This window comes from Nicotiana tabacum, chromosome 22, assembly GCF_000715075.1.
Source record: "Nicotiana tabacum cultivar K326 chromosome 22, ASM71507v2, whole genome shotgun sequence".
NCBI lineage: Eukaryota > Viridiplantae > Streptophyta > Magnoliopsida > Solanales > Solanaceae > Nicotiana > Nicotiana tabacum.
In genome coordinates, this window is record NC_134101.1 from 21,619,620 (window position 1) to 21,641,102 (window position 21,483).

Genomic DNA, 21,483 nt, shown 5'->3' on the forward strand with positions numbered 1-21,483 from the left:
ATGATCTAGTAACAAAATGGCGGAGATATTCCTCCAGCATGCCACTGAACCACTCCATTTGGCCATCAGATTGTGGATGGAAACTTGAACTATGGCTCAATTTGGACCCGAGGCACTTAAAGAGCTGAGTCCAAAAGTTGCTAGTGAAGCGAGAGTCGCGATCATTAACGATGTCTTTATGCAGACCCTTATATTTGACAACATGAGAGAAGAACAGTTGAGTTGTATCTTCTGTCGATATTTACTGTGGGGCAGCTATAAATGTAGCATACTTGGAAAACAGCTCTACCACAACCAAGATAGTTATAAGATCTCCGACCTTGGGCAATCCAGTGATGAAATCCAGTGAAACGCTTTCCCAAGGTCTCTTTGGAACAGGAAATGGCTCCAAAAGTCTCGTTTGTGTCAAGTGGTCTGACTTGTCTTTCTGGCATACTAGGTAAGTCTTCACATACTGAGCAACATCATCAGCCATTTGAGGCCAATAATAAGCATTGTGCAACAACGCCATGGTGCGTTCTTCACCTGGATGGTCGACCCACAAAGTATCATGGCATTCCATCAGAAGAGTCCTTCGCAAATCTCCTCCTTTAGGAACAGAAAGTCGGTTCCCTTTCACCTTCAAGAATCCATCTTCCATGTAGACCTGGCGAGTCTTGCCCTGTCCTACCAAATCGACCAAATACTGTGCAGCATGATCTTTTGGGAGTATATCTTGTATTTGGTCTCTTATAGTGGTGGCCACTTCGCTCCCCCTTAGGGTGGCGAGTAGGCACACCGATGCTAAGTCAGCCCTTCGACTGAGCACATCAGTAACTTGGTTAGTCTTCCCACTTCGGTACTCCAGGTTGAAGTGAAATTCCACTAGGAGTTCCTTCCACCTAGCCTGTCGGCCATTCAGCTCTGGATGGGTCATGAAATGGCTAACAACTGTGTTGTCTGTCTTGACCACAAAAGGGGTTCCCAACAGATAGTGCCTCCAAAGGCGTAAGCAATAGACGACAACCAATAATTCTTTTTCGTGGGCGGTATAGAGCCGTTCTGCATCCTTCAACTTCAGGCTCTCATACGCCACTGGATGCCCTTCTTGTAGTAAGACTCCGCCCAGGGCATAGTTAGAGGCATTCGTTTGTACTTCGAATGGCTTGGCCAAATCAGGAAGTGCCAAGACAAGGCTACTAGACATAGAGATGAAACTTATGAATATGTAGATCCTAGGTCAAATAGTACTGAAGCATCCCTACTGCAGACAGAAATAATACATGTGATCACGGCATCTGAGGCCACTGCATCTGTTCTGGCTGGAAAAGCATAGAACCTAGCTGGAGCGCTACCTAACTGGCCTCCACCCGACTGGACTCTACCTCTAGGACGACCCATACACACCTTCCCTTCACCTCTGGGTGGCAAGACGGATGGTGGGGGCAACTGGTGCTAGAATCATAGGATGCTGACCCTGCTACACTGCCTTGCCCCGAATCCTGGGGTAGAATCTCCACACGAGACTAAGGTCCCCGCACTTGAAACAACCTCTCGGTACGGTGGACTGTTAACCTGAAGTCTGACCCTTATGGCCTGAATACCCACTGGAGGAACCCTGAATAGTGGTGGGCGGTAAGAAATCTCTGGCATGGCGCTGAAATAAGGTCGCACTAGAGCACCCCGAGGAGGTGGCAGTGCTGGATATATGGGCCTGCTAGACTGACTCCTCACGAACTGACCCCTTCCCCCAGCCGGGGCACCACTGAACTCCCCAGAATACCGGAACTGCTTATCCCTCATAGCCTGTTCCCGACCATGCTGACGTGCACCCTCGATCCTCCAAGCTATCTTCACAACTAGCTCGTAAGAAGTCCCCATCTCAACCTCTCGGGCCATAATGGCCTGGCTAGCAGAGTGCAAACTTGCAATAAACCTCTGCACCCTCTCTGTATCAGTCGGAAGTATCATAAGTGTATAGTGAGACAACTCGGAGAATCTCGCCTCATAGTCGGTCACTGACATCTAGCCTTGTGGAGCTGCTCGAACTAAAATCACAACTCTTCCCTCTTAGAGTGTGGAATATATTTGTCCAAGAAGAGGCGTGTGAACTGGTCCCAAGTCATGGGAGGAAAACATGCTGGTCTGCCGAGAAGATATGACTGCCACCACCTACGGGCCCTGCCCTCAAGCTGGAAAGTAATAAAATCCACCCCATGGGACTCCAATAGCAATCTGTCCCTGCACCGATCAATAAAGTCCCGGGGGGTCCTCGTGTCACTAACTTCCAAAGATAGGAGGTTGTAGCCTGGTCCATCTGTCCAATAGCCTATGCGGATCACCGGCCGCAGTTGGTATGGGCTCAGGTATAGCTGCTATAACTGGCTGAGCTCCGCACACGAGTAGTGCACCCGGGGTCTGATACACGACAACTGCATGCCCTGGAGCCTGAGTAGTAGGGGTCTGTGCTCCCCTTCTCGCCTGAGATATGGCAGGGTCTGCTAGAAATAAACCGGCATGAGTCATAGAATCCATTAACCGTAGCATACGTCCCATGACCTCCTGGAATCCCGGTACGGACATGAAATCCAGTGGGGCTGGTCCTGCTGTAGGCACCTCACCCTACTTCTCAATAATTGGATCCTCTACTGGATCCACTAGTGGTATATCTGGGGCAAATTTAGGACGTCCTCGTCCCCTAACACGGGATGGATCCCTCCCTCGTCCTCTGTCTCAGCCTCTAGTAACGGGGGAGCAGCCCCTCTATGGTCTGGAAGATCCGATGCATGCGTTCTCGCCATCTGTTAGAGAATAAATGAAAGATACTTAGTACCACATCAACTACACGATAAGAGATGAAGAAAGAGTAGTTTCCTAACACCCTATAGATTCTTGAAGATAAGTACGGATGCCTCTGCACCGATCCGCAAGAATCTATTAGGCCTGCTCATAACTTGTGAGACCTACATGAACCTAGTGCTCTGATACAATGTTGTCACGACCCAATTTCCTTTATAAGCCGTGATGGCGCCCAACGTCGCTGCTAGGCAAGCCAGCGGTGAATTAAACCATGTTATTTCTCTTTTAATAAGTCTTTCAAGTAATTAAACTCTATTTAATAATAACTTAAGGAGTGGGAAATTTAATAACTGAAATGAAGACAACTGAATGGCAATCATAATGATGTAAGTACTCCAAATCCATAAAGTCCACTAGTGCATGTGCCAAGACCTCGTGTCACAAGTATATGAGCATCTAGTAGAATATACAAAACTTTAGCTACTGTCTGAAATGTAAATAGACAGAAATAAATACAAAGGAGAGACTCTAGGTGCTGCGGAACGGCTCAGAAAGCAGCTCACTACTAAGCCTCAGGATATTTGGGATGCGTGCCGGTAGTACCGCCAAATGCACCTGCCTCAGATCCTACACAATTAGTGCATAAGTGTAGCATGAGTATATAAACAACATGTACCCAGTAAGTATCAAGTCTAACCTCGAAGAAGTAGTGACGAGGGGTCGACATCGACACTTACTATGGGCTAACAATAGCAGTACGAAAGTTCTAAATAAGCATGGGTTATATAGATGGTAATAATAATAACTCGTTAACAAGAAGGAAATAATTAAACCTTTCACGCATGGAAATTCCCAAATTAATTCAGTCATATATGATTTTGACTTCCCAATCCATGAAATGATATCAAATGTATAATTAGACTCTGAGTATTATCACGCACAATTATGTCGAGGTCGTATGGCCCGATCTTGAATAATGTGTATACTGCCGAGGGTCGAGCGGCACGAACTATAGATGCATCTATCTACTGCCGAGGCGTTCGGCTCGCTCCACAAGAAGAGAGGATACTTTATAAGCATTTGACTTAAATGTTATTAAAGGCTAATACACAATGTAATACAACTTCCATTAACGACCTTTCACAATTCCTTTAACAAGTTCTAATATAATTTAAGCACTTTAATTAACAAGTAGGGTGCAAACATTTGAAATAATTCATGATTTGGGTCCTAAAACTACTCGGACATAGCATAATTAGTAGCTACGCACGGAATCTAGTCACCTTGTACGTACGTAGCCCCCACACTTTCAAGCAAACATTAATTTAAATTACTTATGGGGTAAATTACCTCTTACAAGGTTACAAGAGACTTACCTCGTCTTAAGGCCTACTTTTCGGTCACAATTTCGCTCTAAAGCCCCAACTCGGTGCCGAACAATCCAAAACTAGTCAAATTTTATATAAATTAATCAATACATGTTCAAAAGTTCATATTCTAACTATTAGAGTGATTACCCAACCCCAATTGAAGGATTCCTGAAATTCATCCCCGGGACCACGTGCCCAGATTTCGAAAATTTTTGAAGAAAGTTGTTACCCATAACCTCACGAACTCAAATATATAATTTTCCCTCAATTCCCTAACCATTTTCGTGGTTAAATCTCATTTTTTATCAAAACCTAGGTTTTTCATCTAAACCTAAAATTTCCACAATTTTCATGTTAAAAATAGAAAATATAGTTGAATAATATAGTGTTGGGTCCTGAGGACCAGGATGGCCGAAGATCAAAATACCCTAAATCTATGTATTTAACATATATTAGGTAGAATTTACTTACCTCCAAGTGCTAGGTAAAAACCCCTCTCCAAGATCTCCTAAATCGCCCAAGAGGTGAAAGAAAATGAGTCAAAATCGTCTAAGTCCCGCATTAAATGTTTCATTCAGCCTCTAGGACTTCCGCATCTGCGGTCCCTCGGCCCATACTGTTGTCATTGATCGGTCTTAGAGCTCGAAGCTCGACCCCCATACTTCGGACCTTGACCGAGCTTGTTATGTAGATATCCTTTGATCGAAACATTATCGTCTCGACCAGTCCGTACGACTGACTCAAATCAGTTTTCACCGCACACAGATAGTCCCCTCGTTTCTCGAAAAAGGATTTGGCGAGAAACGATATGATTTCCCAACAGCTCGATCAGATATATACTGACGTTTTCATCGATCCCGACCATGACGTATATAACAGTTGTCCCATCGGTTCGGTTTTACCGAGGCATTTAATATGTCAGACGGTGGTCGGCCACCTCCAATATTGAACCGTCATTGCTTCAATCTATAAATAGCCTTTCCTTCCACCATTCATCATTTTACGTCTTCAATCTTCCAAATTTTCCAAGTTTCTTTTCGTCTTTTTTGAGTTTTCTGCCTGTAAATCTGTGAGTTTTACTGCAAACTCTTCCTTAGAACACCAAATACCTCCATTCTTTGTCTAAAAAATTTTAAATGGCAAAAATGTCTAAAACTGTTCCATAAAAAGAGACTGTTTCTTCATCTCAACCTGCTGGTGGCGAGGATGTGGAAGAGCCCCGCCCTGAGGAATTCATTTCGGTTGGGTGTTCGACTGTAGGTGATTTTAAAATTGAAAAGCCTTCTCTGATACCGGGTCAGTGTGAGCCGATGTCGAGGCATCAATGTTCAATTACCGAAAAGGTTCTCGATAAAGTTATACAGGAATGCAACTGGGATAATAAACTAGTAGTAATCCCATCGCCCGATGAATCAATTACTACCCACGTCGAAGGGTTCTTAAGTGTTTATACTTATCCTTTCACGTTGGGACCTCTAGACCCTATCATCGTTGCCTTTTGTAAGAGGTACGATATGACCCTCGGCCAAATCCACCCTTCCTTTTGGAGGATAGTGATTCTTTTTCAATTTTTCTCAAGCAAGGTCGAGGGGCATATCTTCACCCTCGATCACCTTATGTGCCTTTACAGTCCTCGACTTTATCGAGGAGGGTTGATCAAGCTTGTTCGCCGAGCAACCAAAGCGCCATTCTCGAGCATAGATGAGACTCGGGATCAGGGTTGGATGGGCCGCTTTGTTCAAATCAGAACCTCGGACCTGATCCCTGCCGATGACTTGCCATTTCCCGAGAGATGGAATATGAGCTGTGAGTAAATGTTTCTCTTTGCCCGTTTTGATTTTGTGATTGCCTTCTATTTTGTTGATCCATTTTTCTTTCCTAATCACAGCCGTAGCTCGAATGCCGGAACTGATCCCGGATCTTAGGCAATAGGTCGAAAGTCTGGTGTTACAAAGACCGTACTCTGAGCGTGCTTGGGTCGAATTATCAAAGGGTCGATGGGAGGCCCGCAGTCATGGTAAATCTTTTTTATCGACTTGCCTCTTCATCGGTTTGTATGGTAAATCTCCCTCTTCCCTTTTGTAGGACTTGGGAAAGATGTAGTCATGAGGCCCCCATCTGGTGGCGAAGAAGTTCCTGTCCTGAAGCAGGTAAAAGAAAGGAAGAGAAAAGAAGTATCGGCTCCCCGAGCTCGGAAAAGAAGAAACCGGCTAAGATATCTCGAAAGCCGAAGGGGGGATCTGGTGTTGTGTCTTCGGAAGTGGTCCGCCATTTAAGGTACGAGCCCGAAGAAGGAGAGGAGAATTTAGCCTGCATACGGGCTAATGTTATGATTCAACAGTCTTCCAATTTGGTGGAAGCAAATCAGGGAACCTTGGCCTTAATCCTAGAACAAAAAGAAGTCGAGATTATCCCTTCTCGAGCTAAGATGATAGAAAGGGATACCGAGGGTGGATCTTCTCGGGCAGTAGAAGGTATTTCAAGGGATGAATTCGGGATAGTTGACATTGGAGAATCCCCTCAGATTTCGGATTCCATGATTCAAGAGGCCGTCATGTTGGAGGATCAGTCCTATAAGGGTATTCAGGAGTCGGCCAATATCCATGGTTTTCTGGAGGGGCTCGAGTCAGGTGCCTCGGAGGAGGTTGCCGATTTTGGTGGAATTAGGTACCCAAAAAAGCATCGTGGTCGGGTTCTGCTGAGCCTTCATCGATTCATAAACTGGTGGACCAATTTTTGGTCCCGAGTATCGATCCCGACCGAAGGCGGAAGATAGTGCTCTCTGTACCTGCGGATACCCGAATTCTTTCTTCCCCTGTGGGGATTGCCAGTTACCTTCGGTCCTTGGTGACCAAAGAGGATCAATCAGTGATGAATAAGTAGGGCCCGCCTGTTTCTTCAACGAGGCCCAACATGCTTTGAATCGGGTAAATTTGATGGTGTTTTCCCCACTTCTTTTACATATAGAGTTATAGGTAATTATAATGTTTCTTCTTTTGTTTGCAGGCTTCAGTGTTGCATCACGAGGCCTTTCTTCGAATCCGGGAGGAGCATGATGCCGAGGTTCGGAGCCTCACTGAGAAGAGTGACTCGTACAAGCTCCTTAGTGAAAAACTTCGAGCAGATTTGACAGCAGCTCGGGAAGAGCATGAGGAGATGGCTAAGCAGGTATTCCGAATGTTCCATGATAGTGAAGATGAAAAAGAGATAACCACTAATGATCCGATTTTACAGGTTCGACAGAGGATTGAGCAGATTGGACGGCTTAACTCACAGGTAGATGCGCTACTGGCCGAGGCAGAAGAATTTAAAAAGTGTATGGATATCCATGCCTCGAAAAACGAAGCCGTCGAAGCTCAGTTGGAGTTGTCTGATGCCCAACTTTGATCTGCGAAAGAAAACACTTTGGGGTTGATCAAAAAGATGAAAGAGCTTCAGCATCGGTTGGATTTGGCCACTTTAGATAAAGCAGATTCGGCCAAAGAACTTGAAGTGGCCAGATCTGAGGTGATCGAGGCCAATTAAAGAGTTAATGCCAAAGTGGCTCAGTTCAGGATCGATGTCGAGGTTAACCAAGCCAAAGCTGAGAGCATGGTCGAACATGCAAAATGGCAAGCTCGGAGAGAGGCTCTCGAGGAGGTCAGAGCTCAGGGCTTCGATATTGGGGCCGAGATTGAAGTCGCCAGGGCGGAAGAGAACAAAGCTCGGAGGTTGGCCTTTCCCGAGGAGGACTCCAATGACTCGGGGGAGTCTGAAGATGAGGACGATGCTGAGAATACAGCCTCCGAGTCTCCAATACTTTAGGGCCTTAGGTCGTTTGCTGCGTTCTTTCGATACCGCTTTCGGTTTTTGTATAAAGAACTTCCTTTTGGCAGAGTAGCCGCCTCTGTACAAAATATTTGTAAATATAAATCTTTCGTCCTTTTGAAGCAAAAGAGCCTTTCAAGCTAAATATATAGTTTGAATTTTAATCTATGTTGCCTTCGAGCCTCATGGGTAGTCCCCTTTGCTTTATCGGGCTCGAACATCCTTCAGCTTTAAATAGTCAAGTGTTCGTTTGAATTCGAAGAAATGAGTAGTTTTACTCAAAATAATGTATCCCGGAGGCATAATGGTCGAGTGAGTTCTTTCTCGAATTCAAAATAAAAGTAGCCCGTAGGCTTAGTAGTCGAGTGAATGATTCGAACTCAAAATAATATAGCCCGTAGGCTTAACGGTTGAGTGAGTTCTTGCTCGAACTCGAAAATAAAAGTAGCCCGTATGCTTTGCAGTCGAGTGAATGATTTGAACTCGATGCAATGTAGCCCGTAGGCGTAATAGTCGAGTGAGTACTTGCTCGAACTCGAAATAAAAGTAGCACGTAGGCTTAGTAGTCGAGTGAATGATTCGAACTCGAAATAATGTAGCCCGTAGGCTTAATGGTCGAGTGAGTGTTTGCTCGAACTCGAAAATAAAAGTAGCTTGTAGGCTTTGCAGTCGAGTGAGTGCTTGCTCGAACTAAAAATAAAAGTAGCTCGTAGGCTTTGCAGTCGAGTGAATGATTCGAACTCGATGCAATGTAGCCCGTAGGCGTAATAGTCGAGTGAGAGCTTTCTCAAACTCGAAATAAAAGCAGCCCGTAGGCTTAGTGGTCGAATGAGTGCTTGCTCAAACGCGAAATAAAAGTAGCCCGTAGGCTTAGTGGTCGAGTGAATGATTCGAACTCGAAATAATGTAGCACGTCAGCTTAACGGTCGAGTGAGTGCTTACTCGAACTCGAAAATAAAAGTAGCCCGTAGGCTTTGCAGTCGAGTGAATGATTCGAACTCGATGCAATGTAGCCCGTAGGCGTAATAGTCTAGTGAGTGCTTGCTCGAACTCGAAATAAAAGTAGCCCGTAGGCTTAGTAGTCGAGTGAATGATTCGAACTCGAAATAATGTAGCCCGTAGGCTTAATGGTCGAGTGAATGATTCGAACTCGAAATAATGTAGTCCGTCGGCTTAACGGCCGAGTGAGTGCTTGCTCGAACTCGAAAATAAAAGTAGCCCGTAGGCTTTGCAGTCGAGTGAATGATTCGAACTCGATGCAATGTAGCCCGTAGGTATAATAGTCGAGTGAGTGCTTGCTCGACCTCGAAATAAAAGTAGCCCATAGGCTTAGTAGTCGAGTGAATGATTCGAACTCGAAATAATGTAGCCCGTAGGCTTAATGGTCGAGTGAGTATTTGCTCGAACTCGAAATAAAAGTAGCCTGTAGTCTTAGTGGTCGAGTGAGTGATTGCTTGAACTCGAAATAAAAGTAGCCCGTAGGCTTAGTGGTCGAGTGAGTGCTTGCTCGAACTCGAAATAAAAGTAGCCCGTAGGCTTAGTGGTCGAGTGAATGATTCGAACTTGAAATAATGTAGTCCGTCGGCTTAACGGTCGAGTGAGTGCTTGCTCGAACTCGAAAATAAAAGTAGCCCGTAGGTTTTGCAGTCGAGTGAATGATTCGAACTCGATGCAATGTAGCCCGTAGGCGTAATAGTCGAGTGAGTGCTTGCTCGAACTCGAAATAAAAGTAGCCCGTAGGCTTAGTAGTCGAGTGAATGATTCGAACTCGAAATAATGTAGCCCGTAGGCTTAATAGTCAAGTGAGTGTTTGCTCGAACTCGAAAATAAAAGTAACCGTTAGGCTTAATGGTCGAGTGAGTGCGGGCTCCGTTCTGGGGGTGATTTCTCAAAGCGGATTGGAATCCGGCCTGCTTTGTATACGAGTTTGGCTCTGCAACTGAGCTATCGCTACTTGTTGGGCTTTTAGCATCTCAAAGATCATACGCAAGCTGGCCCCGATTTCTCCCGCGTTATGGGTGTCTCGGGCTACGGATCGAGTACCGCCCTGAATGCTTCTTTCCGGTTCGGAACGCTGATTCGCCTCCAGAGCTATTTGTGAATTGACATCCAATGTTACTTCGGCTCGAATTTCGGGTACTTCGATTCGAGCCTCAGTGCCATCGTCAAGTGGCCTTCCGGCCCCGGGTGCCAAGTTGTTGGTTTCATCTTGAAGGTCGGCTTTGAGGTCGATAGGTAAAGCCATTGCTGATTTGAAGTTGTAAGCTGGTGTGTACTGTAGATTTATATCAAATAATCACTGTTATCCTTAGCCCCACGGTGGGCGCCAAACTGTTTACCCGAAAAATCGAATAACATTAAATTTAGTATGGTTCTAAGGATACGTAATATCCTTTGATACAAAGATAACAATACAAGTATTTTGACTACGAGAATAGGAATGATGAACAGAAAGAATGTATAGCATGAAGTAAGACAAGCACAAGGAGATATCTTTGTCTATGAGAAAAGGCCTTTTTCCAATCTGTTCATGCCCTTTTGCTTACAAGGATCCCCCTCTTTTATAATAGAGGGTCATTACTTTATTTACAATAAAATAATAAAATAAAGCATATAGTGGAGGACCCATGATGACTTGTTTCTTCCTCGATTTTCGCCGAGATTCTCTCCCATAGTGCGGTTGCAACGGCCCTTGTCTGCGAGCTCGATACTGGTTCGAGCTCGGCATTGGACCGAGCCCTCGACCTTGGTCCGAGCTCGATTCTGACTTGGGGTCTCGGTATTCGGGGTGAGTGTTGGTCGGTCTATGCATCTTCGATAATCTCCGTTTTGCCTCGTAGTTCGATTTGGATATGAGCTCGATAATGATACCGAGCTTGTCATTGATCGGTCTTAGAGCTCGAAGTTCGACGCCTTTACTTCGGACCTTGACCGAGCTTGTTATGTAGATATCCTTTGATCGAAACATTATCGTTTTGACCAATCCGTACGACTGACTCAAATCGATTTGACCGCACACAAGATTATTTTCGAAAGACCCTCGACGTCTTGGAGTATAAAATAATTTAGTAAAGAGAGTAATTGTTCGTTAAAAATCTTGACACCATTCCAAGCATACCCCTTATTGTACTTCAATTAATTATCATTATATCAGCATAAACATTATAATAAGTTTCTTGCGTGTTGGAACGTCATTTTAGTTATTCTAAAGAGGAAATAGTTTCTTTTTTGCTCATGACATCAGACATCTGGACTACTATACTGGAGTTTACCTTTTCTTCTCCTCTTTTTCTTATTGTTCCTCTAAAAAAAATTATCACTTTTTAAATGCATTAGTTAAACTTATCTCAACAACGTTTAAAATTCATTTCTTGAATGCCCATTACAATGTAATAGTATAACTTAATTAGTCGTCTCCATGAACCATTAATACGTACGGAGTAATATAAAACACCATTGGGGAGTTCAATTTGCAATAATTTCTTGCAAAAATGTAAAGTACCTTTTTGTTCTTGCAAAATTTTACAAATAAAAATTTGCAGCTCTTTTTTTTCTCTCTCTCCAAATACTAGCTCAAAACCCACAAATATTTTTGAATTTATGGCATACTTTTAGAATGCGTTTGATGCAACTATTTTCCTTTAGGAAATATTCACAACAATCTAAGACAATCAAAAAGTAGAAAATAGTTTGTAAAAAGGGATGTGGAGGACATCTTAATCAAATATTTTCAGTTTAAAACTTGAAAATGAAAAAACACCCGAAAGGAAATGATTCGTTCTTTAATATGTCCTACACAATGTGAATTTGAATTAGTTTGGTCATACGGTATATCATATGATTATAAATAAAAAAAATTAGCAAAAGAATATAATTTATTAAATATTTTACACCATACCAAACACAACCGCATTATATATAATCTTAATTATCATTATCACCAGCATCAACATTATAATGATTCCTCTATGCGTTGGAACGTCATTATAGTTATTCTAAACAAGAAAGAAATTTGTTCTTGACATCAGACATCTAGTATTATAACTCTAGTGGAGCTTACCTTTTCTTTTCCTTCTTTTTTTTCTTCTTAAAAAATTATCACTTTTTAAATCTTGTATATTAGTTAAGCTTATCTAAACAAAGTTTTAAATTCATTTCTTAAACGTCCATTACAATGTAATATAACTTAGTCGTCTCAATTAAACCATTAATGTGAAATATAAATCAAAAAAAGCCAAAGGGCGGTGGGACGGCGCCAATCATTTGTCCTAGTCCACTCAAATAAGGCCCATGGTCGGCAAAACCAAACACAAAATGTGTTATTTTTAATTTTTTCCTCTTTTATTGTTAAAGTTGCAAAATGTGTTATTTTTGGTAAGACCCTATGGATATATAAAGACAGGTTATGTGAAACTTGGAAAACCATCAAGTTTTAAGCAAAACCCTCTTAAGAACTTAAATTGAGCTTCTTTTGGGGCATTTTTCTAGTGAGAACTAAAAATGGTGAGGATTGCCTTTGGTAGCATTGGTGACTCTTTTAGTGTTGGATCATTGAAGGCCTATGTAGCTGAGTTTATTGCTACTCTTCTCTTTGTGTTTGCTGGGGTTGGGTCTGCTATAGCTTATAGTAAGTAACACTTCTCTAATTAAACTTGCATGCTAACATAAATACTTAATCTGCTCTAGCACTAAATAGTAAAAAGAGCAATCAGGTGCACTAAGGTCCCATTAATTCGTTATGCACATGCCACGGAGTCTAGAGAAAGACTAGACTGGCTCTATCATATTCAATTTTACCTTACATTTTACTAGATGCCGTTTTCTCAATCCATAACCGAAAACAACATAACTTTTACAGTTACACCAAGACTGCCTAATTAACCTTTTTTTTTTTTTTTTTTTGCTTTGTGGGGTGATTTTGTAGATAAATTGACAGCAGATGCAGCTCTTGATCCAGCTGGTCTAGTAGCAGTAGCTGTGGCTCATGCATTTGCATTGTTTGTTGGGGTTTCCATAGCAGCCAATATTTCAGGTGGCCATTTGAATCCAGCTGTAACTTTGGGATTGGCTGTTGGTGGAAACATCACCATCTTGACTGGCTTCTTCTACTGGATTGCCCAATTGCTTGGCTCCACAGTTGCTTGCCTCCTCCTCAAATACGTTACTAATGGATTGGTATGTACTGCTATCATTTTCAATCCATATTATATGTCTTTTTATATTTTTCACAACTTCAATAAAAAAACAACTTTACCTAAGACCAGCCTAAGCGGTCGTATAGCCGTCCATCCAACCCTTTAAATTAAAAAGAGCCGGCAGATGCATAATATATGTATATTTCATGTAGAATATTTGTATAATTAGTGTATATTGTACGTATATCGACTAGAAAAAATAAATAATGAATATGACTGTTTATTTGTAATTGGAGTTGGGCCTCATATGTTGGTTTTTGGCAGGCTGTTCCAACCCATGGAGTTGCTGCTGGGCTCAATGGATTACAAGGAGTGGTGATGGAGATAATCATAACCTTTGCACTGGTCTACACTGTTTATGCAACAGCAGCAGACCCTAAAAAGGGCTCACTTGGAACCATTGCACCCATTGCAATTGGGTTCATTGTTGGGGCCAACATTTTGGCAGCTGGTCCATTCAGTGGTGGGTCAATGAACCCAGCTCGATCATTTGGGCCAGCTGTGGTTGCAGGAGACTTTTCTCAAAACTGGATCTATTGGGCCGGCCCACTCATTGGTGGAGGATTAGCTGGGTTTATTTATGGAGATGTCTTTATTGGATGCCACACCCCACTTCCAACCTCAGAAGACTATGCTTAAAAGAAGAGAACAGTTCTTCAATGTTTCTTTGTGTGTTTTCAAATGCAATGTTGATTTTTAATTTAAGCTTTGTATATTATGCTATGCAACAAGTTTGTTTCCAATGAAATATCATGTTTTGGTTTCTTTTGAAAGACTGAGGATATCTAAAGCCTATGCATGTGTACATTCATTTAGACAAAGCTAAATAACTCTAAAATAACAGTGGCCACACAAGAAAGAAACAACAACAACATACCTAGTATAGTTTCGCAGGTGCGGTTTGAGGAGGATAGTGTGTACACAGACCTTACCCTCACCTGGCGAGGTAGAGAGGTTGTTTCCGATAGAACCTGGCTCAAAAAAAAGGTGAAAAGGGAGAAAAGAGAAGAAGAAGAAGAAGAAGAAGAAGAAAGAGGAAGAAAGAGGAAGAAGAGGGAAACTAAGGACGATAAGGAAAGAAACTGGAAAGAAAATTTCAAGCCACTAACCTTTTCAAGTAACACATAGTTTAGAAAGTTCTACACCCAGTTACGGCTTTGAAGCAAGTTTGATGATAATAAGATGAATTGGAAGAAACCTGTCGTTTTCTCTCTTTTTCTTGAACAGTTCTTGACTCATGTAGTATTGGTATAAACCAGTCAACTCTTCTCTTTTCTGAATAGTGTGTGTACAATATATTAAAGTCACAACACTAATATCCATACTTCCCTGTAACTAAATGTACAAAGATTTATGGTGTCCCCATTCCCACTTGGGTTATACTCAAAATACAACAGTCTTGTCTTTTTCATATGGTAAAACGCGCAACTCGCAGTATGATTTAATTGCTTTTGCTAAACACTGTTTCTCAAGATCCTCAGACTTCTGAATAAAGCTCCGCAAATTGTCTCTATGAGAAACTCTTTCAACCTGAAAGAAGAAAGGTTCTGTAAAAGCATGAAGCTGAAATCATAAAATGATGGTGAACGTTTAGCGGATGGTAATCGACTAGTTTCTCAAATTAGGGGCCGATTTGCTAAGATGGTAAGGGAACACTAGTATAAAGATTTCAAATATTTTGAACTTAAAAATGCATTATCCTCTTCTCAAATCCTTTCCATCGCTTCGTATTCCTTCGAGAGAACCAATCTCTCAGGTCTACCTTCATACATTCTACCGAACAGTTACTGGATTTAAAGTCAAAATATCAAATCCAAGGCCAAGACTCAAGACGATGCAAGTAAACGAAGTGCATTGAAACAATCAAGAACATGAAGCAGCATTATGCCAATGAACACACACACGCACACGCACGCACGCACCCATGTGGCATTTAGACAGCTTTTTGAAAATATTTTTGAACAAGAATTTTTATGAAAAACGAATGTGTTTGGGTGACCATGTTTTCGTATTAGGATTAATGTATTTTCTCTAAGAGCACACAACCAAATTGTAACTTATTGCTCCGTAAGACTTTCAACCAAAAGCATGTCTTTGTTTTACAGATAATTCGTTTTTCAAGAAGAGTAAAAAGAAAAAATGGGTTAATAAGTTTACGAAGTAATGATACATAAATTATGATTGAAGGCATGCTTTTAACTTCACGAAACAGAATCCAAAGAAAGAGAAAAGCTAGGTAGGACTGCAACCATAGAATGATAAGCTGTTAAAGATTGAACATGCAGGTTGGATCCTAAAACTAATTTTTGGAGTTCCAATGCACATAAAAAAGCTTACAAATAGTAAAGACATTGCATGGTTAGACATAAGAATACTTACCATTTGCTCGATGATTGGACCTGCATCAAGTCCTTCACTAACAAAGTGACTTGTTGCACCAATCAACTTAACACCAGCCTCAAAAGCCTATCAAAAGATCACGAATAAAAAGCCTCAAGTTTGTAAACCATCATAGAAAGAAGTTCCAGAGTAAGAGTGGAAAATGACCATTTTAAGGAAAAGGAGTCTGGAAATTGAACCTGCTTAGATGGACTCCCGCCCTTGAATGATGGCAAAAGGCCATGGTGAATGTTAATGATATCCTTCCCATAACTTTCTAAGAACTCTGCAGAGAATACCTGCATGACAAGTGCAACCTTAAATTACGAAAGCAACTTAAGGAGTGAACTGCAACATTTATTAGGAGTTTTATAATGGTGAACATCATGAAATGACATGAATCATGTAAATTATAAACAACCAGTTTAAATCATTTAAACTGAACCATCTAATATAAGCAATAGAAAAAAAGTTTTCTAACACAGAACTGCCTCTGTTGCCCAACAGAACCGCCCCTTGATATAATCAAGAGAAAGCACCAGTAAGAGTTCAATGTCCCAGAATTTTGATTACCTGCATGTATCTAGCAAGTACCAAAAAATCAGTATCATGAACTAATTTCAAGATCTCTACTTCTCTTTTCGTCCCCATAGTTGTCGGCAAATAATAGTATGGAATTCCATGCCTTTCAAGTAACCGAATCACATGAGCGTCTGGACCTCGATCGTGGTTGCTGTTAAACAAAGAAATACATTTTATATGATAAAAAATATTTTATAGTAAGTAATTTACATGATAACTGATTCTTTGAATTGAAAATAAATAGTATAATGAAGAAATTGCATATGCTTAACCTTATTACAGAAGTTACATCAACAGGAAGCCTACCATTCTGCCACCTGTGCAACAAATCTACAAGACAATGGTCCTGCAACAAGTTGATGACAGTTTTTACATTAAAAATGGTACTAAGAAAGGTTTCGGCATAACACATAAATCAGTTGTTGACCAGTCTTGGGATCAGAACCTGCTTTGAAGCAAGAACTGCGATCTTATATTTGGGATCTATTTCAGGAACCCGAACAACAGACTTCATTGCATTAAACATCTTTGATAGCTTAAAGAAGTCCTCATCCATTTCCCCTCGGGGCCATTTAGCAGGGTCAAAAGCAAACTCACTGTAATTGAAGCAAGATTTACTTTGTATTATTCTTATGACTTACCAGGAAAAGGAAAAAACAAAAATAAAAGAGCTATGAACATAGCTGACCAATCCAAAACAAAAGATAATATTCTAGGTATCTGGCAAAACGTTACGGCTAATTCTGAATAAATATACCACATAGTACCACTTACAAAGACACATAAGGACCATTGGTTCATTACTTCTTGCAAAATGAACATTTTACCTCTTTCACCACAAATAAAAAGAGAAAAGAAAATACAGTTCATTTTAATATGCTTCATAAGACAGTAATTGACAAAAATACTTAGCAAGACATTAGGTTCTTCATTTACTTTTGATCAGTCCTTAGGTTCTTACTTTATAAACAGATCAACTTCAAAAGACAATTGCTCGATCAACTCTATTGAGTGAATAATCTTTATGAAGATCTCTTGTTATTAGAAGATACAGAGTAACTGAGTATATCGTCAAGAAAGCATGGAGTTAACATTTTCATAGACGCCTGAAACAGCCCTGAAAACTCACATAAGTTAATCTTAAATTGAATATTACTGGCCAGGGTCTCTTTGCAATAGATATAAGTTTTTTTTCTTTTTCTTTTTTGGCTTATGCAAGGTGAGCCTCATTTGACTACCTAGATAAATATAAAATTGTTTGTGAAGTGTTTGCCACTCTCCAAGCATGCTAAGTTAATTGATTCTCAAAATCACTCTCTACCGATAGAATATTGTAGCTGCAAGATTATATAATGTGTCGACAAAATGGTCCTTCAGCATCCTTATCTGCTGCTACAGGTACCTCTGTTACTGCTTATGTTATTATGAACTAACCAAATGATGATTCACCAGTATTATGTCACTGCTATAACAATTTTCTCTTATTGATACAACAATCACAAGAAGAAGCCACTGCAGAATACTCAATATATTTTTTCTCATTATTTTTTACGAGCATACTTAATAAAGCTCATTGTGATTAACCATGATTGCAAAATTAAAATTTCTTATAGAAGAGGAATGAAGTAATCCGGTACAAGCATGTCCAAGCATGACACTGTACACAAATGTTTTCCTTAACCAGAATCCAGTTAGGATGAATAAATGGTAGGGGATGGATAACTTTCTTTTTGAAAAACAGAATCCAGCTACGCTATACATTATCAAAAATTTTATGAGTTTTAAGTTCTATAGGCTACAGTATAAAACATAGTTACACAATCTAGTCACTTACAGCTTGTTTGGATGGTCGTTACCTATTATATCGTATCGTATTGTTACTTTAAATACGATATTTATTTTGGTTATTACTTAAATTTTATTGTATCGTATCGTTAAATCCGTCGTTACGTAACGACGAAATGTGTCACTTTATGTAACGACCGATTTGGTGTGGTTGCGTCGTTATCTTGTCTTTTTCTCTCATCTCACCCTTCACTATTATTAAATTATTTTATTTTATCATTTACCCACCCTTTTTATATAATAAATTTACCCCGTATCATAATTTTACTTTATAATATGACAAATTTATTATTCATATTGCTGGTGCATGATATCATGAAACAACGGTAAACGATACAATTTATCCATACATTGTATTCATCAAATAATAAAGTACAATACAATACAATACAATACGATACATTATGGAACGATGTGTAACAACCATCCAAACAAGTTGTTATCAGGGAATTACAAGTAATCTCTATGATAAACATTACTTGGTAACTTCATGCAAAAGGTAACTAAACAGCTATAGTAGGTTAAACCATGGGAGGGGGTTCATCCGACCCCCTTCACCCAAAAATTACATTGTATATATAAGGCAAAATCTATTTTTTACCTCTATATAATATGTTTTGAATCCCTTTGATACAACCCAAAAGCATAGCTTAGTGATCAAAGGAGTTCAAAATTTTTGTGAGGTCAATGGTTCAATTCCCTCTAGCTACAATCTCTTTTAATTTTTTTCTTTTTTGAACCCCGTTAGCGAAAATTCTACCTCCGCCACGGGGTTAAACTACACTAAAAAAAGTCTTTACACTTTCAGTGTATATAACTTAAGTCCATTTTCTATAGTACTCCGGCTAGTGCAAAAGATTACACATAACCCAACCCCAAATGAGATACTACAAACTTAAGAGAAAGTAAGAGAAAATACCTTCTTGAGTAAAAGACATTCTTGTCTTCTGGAACAAAAACATCAGCGTTAAGAATATTTCCACCCCTTGATGCTATGCAATCTGATAGCTTTGCTACGATTCCTACTTCATCCTATTCACAAAAACGAATTCAATTCTCGTCTCAATCTCCCAATCAGTAGTCCTATTACATAAGACAAATAACCCACATCCGAATTCATTTATTACCCATGTTGGAAATGTTTATGTATGCTGGTAGTGCACTGTGCATACACATATGAACACTTACTTACTGGGCAATGAAAGACATGAATGCCATGTACCAGGGAATTTGAGGAGGACCCAAATGGGAATTTTACAGATTTGAGTGACCTTTTCGCAAATTTACTAACTTGCGGACCAAAGTTTGGGGATACCAATAGGTTCATGTCCTCGCTCCCACCTTCAGTTCTAATTTTTCTCTCCAAATTCTCACCAGCATTTCATATCCAAGTTTATCAGTCAAATCATACTCTTATCTGTTTCAGACATCTGTCCAACTTCCAACTTCCAAATGTGGGGCACAACAAGTCCACCACAACCACAACCACCTTTTGGACCTTTTAGGCACGTTTGCTTACATTTTTATCGCTCTCTTTCCGTCTTTTTATATTTTTGTACTATTGGGATATATTATCAACCATGCAGTTTAGACATAGTATTATATTTTATATTTTATGGAATAATTATTTATTTAATTTATTCAATTCAATAAAATACTATTTAAAATAGATCAATTGTTACATGTGTGTCCTTTAGTTTTGTAATAGATAATTTAGTGTATGGAGTCTTAGCTCATGCAAAGAAGATGTCGGTTCTCATAATTAATAAATTATGTTCACAATCGAAGATGTTATTGGGCAAAATATCTTGATGATTATAGCACAAGATTATAGTATAATTTGTCTTGATTATGGGAGTGGTTTTACTCCGACTTCTTGTGCTAGTATACTTAGTGTATATTGAACGGACCGAGTAGAGAAAAATTGTTATTGTACTGAATATATATAAAATATTTTCTCTAATTCATTAAATGATCTTAAACTCCTAATCTTGATATAATTATTATGATCAATGTGATTTGTTTATTGTTTTGATTTATCAAAAGGTACAACTCTATTCAGAGTTAGTGTATGCTTAATAGATTGGACAATGACGAATAGCATTTGTGAAATAGTTGATAGAAACCATAACTCGGTTTTGAGTTTGATGATATCCCTTTTATGTAAGCTTATAAGTTTTCATGTGAAAACTCGACCGGTGGATTTTGTATCCGTCACATGAAATAGTTTAAGCGAAATTATAGAGGATTTAATTAGTTGATTAAATTAAATTATTAGTGATTTAATTTAATTAACTGATATTTGTGATCTTAACATGGGGAGTTAAAATAAGTGTTAGTGAATTTTCGAAATTCATATTGAGGAGTTCAATTGCAGTTTTTTAGTGGAATAAACTGCAATTAATTATAGTAGGAATTAATTCATCCAAATTTTCGAATTAATGCTATAATTGGTTGCCTCTTACTATTTATGTGGTCCCTGCTATACCTAGTAAAAACCTGGACTGGCTTGGGTAAAAAGTGACTCGGGAGAAAAATCATCTTGTAGAGTTAGATTAGGATTCTACTTGCACAAGCAGAATTCTACACGTTTTGGAGCCCTCTTTGGCTGAAAAACGAGTCTACATAGAAAGATATTTTTCACCCAATAACTCACCTTTTTTGAGTTGTACTATTGTTCTTGCTCACTCAAAGCAATTTCGTCCAAGGTCTTACTAGGACCATAGCAGAAGACTGTAGCCCTGGATTCTTGCTCTGAGGAGGACCTGTGCAACGTTTTCAAGAGGTTAGTGGTTTCGAATCTCGTAATTATATCATTGTCTAATTTACATGTATTTGATGCCTAATTTGTATGTTTACTTTCGCTGCGCATGTTCTAACATGTACATCACTTAAGAATAACTATTCAGCAATCTTAGTATAAGAATAAAGAATTATTTATTTAATTTATCATGTATCTCTCTTAAATATCTCATTTACTACTCTACTAAATGAAACGATGAGGGTAAGTTTTTTTTTTTTTTTTTTTTTTTGTAAAAAATGTAAATGTACTTTTTTTTCTTTAGAAGTCAAAAATTCAGAGAAAATGACGAACATGGTCCCTTGTATTTTTGGGTTGGTTTAAAATAATCCCTTAAATATACTCCTAAATAGTTTTGGTCCTTTAAGTTTGCATTTCTGGTCTCCACCAACTATTCTTGACTGCTTCATTTGAATTTGAAGTGCGGCAAATATGAACTTTATGATGGAAAATTTTGACAAATCTCCTTGCAGAAGTGAACGTGATTCACTCGACAAGAAATGCAGAGGAAAGGATGAATTTAAAATAGCAAAGGGGATGCCTCTTTCAAGCACCTATGCTACTCTACTACTCTATGGGGGAAGAAATGGCGTGGATTAAATGGTGGTCTATCCTCCAATTATGGATGATCCAATGCATGATCATGGTTAGTGGTGTACAAACCGAATCGAAAATCCGTGCCAAATACCAAATCGATTAAAAATCCCAATTATATTTGGTCTAATTT

The 21,483-nt window shown here is 39.7% G+C and overlaps 2 protein-coding genes across 3 annotated transcripts; one reads left to right on the forward strand and one right to left on the reverse strand.

Moving 5' to 3' along the window:
* The first annotated feature begins 12,409 nt into the window (after positions 1-12,409).
* LOC107817944 (probable aquaporin TIP-type RB7-5A) lies at positions 12,410-13,920 on the forward strand. The gene is given in 4 exon segments (NM_001326011.1): positions 12,410-12,582; positions 12,880-13,130; positions 13,415-13,789; positions 13,792-13,920. Coding segments are annotated over 3 exon segments (753 nt in total). The 5' UTR covers positions 12,410-12,455; the 3' UTR covers positions 13,792-13,920.
* Positions 13,921-14,395: 475 nt separating this feature from the next.
* On the reverse strand, positions 14,396-19,382 carry LOC107817943 (formyltetrahydrofolate deformylase 2, mitochondrial). Of its 2 annotated transcripts, none has more exons than XM_016643841.2 (8): positions 19,179-19,382; positions 18,876-18,988; positions 16,557-16,707; positions 16,384-16,457; positions 16,103-16,262; positions 15,730-15,828; positions 15,530-15,616; positions 14,396-14,680 (listed from the first exon to the last, which is right to left on the reverse strand). In XM_016643841.2, exons 1-8 carry the CDS (start codon positions 19,281-19,283, stop codon positions 14,534-14,536), a joined length of 936 nt encoding a protein of 311 aa, XP_016499327.1. In that variant the 5' UTR covers positions 19,284-19,382; the 3' UTR covers positions 14,396-14,533. The 2 variants fall into 2 exon arrangements, with proteins under 2 accessions (XP_016499327.1, XP_016499326.1); XM_016643840.2 differs by having other exon boundaries at positions 19,149-19,377.
* Positions 19,383-21,483: the final 2,101 nt, after the last annotated feature.

Bases quoted from the DNA above. Each gene is read 5' to 3' on its own strand.
- LOC107817943 (XM_016643840.2), bottom strand. From the start codon at position 19,283: ATGAACCTATTGGTATCCCCAAACTTTGGTCCGCAAGTTAGTAAATTT. The intron at 16,458-16,556 runs GTTCTGATCCCA...AACTTGTTGCAG, and splicing joins CAGTTCTTGCTTCAAAGCAG to GACCATTGTCTTGTAGATTT. The intron at 14,681-15,529 runs GTAAGTATTCTT...TTCTTCTTTCAG, and splicing joins GTCCAATCATCGAGCAAATG to GTTGAAAGAGTTTCTCATAG.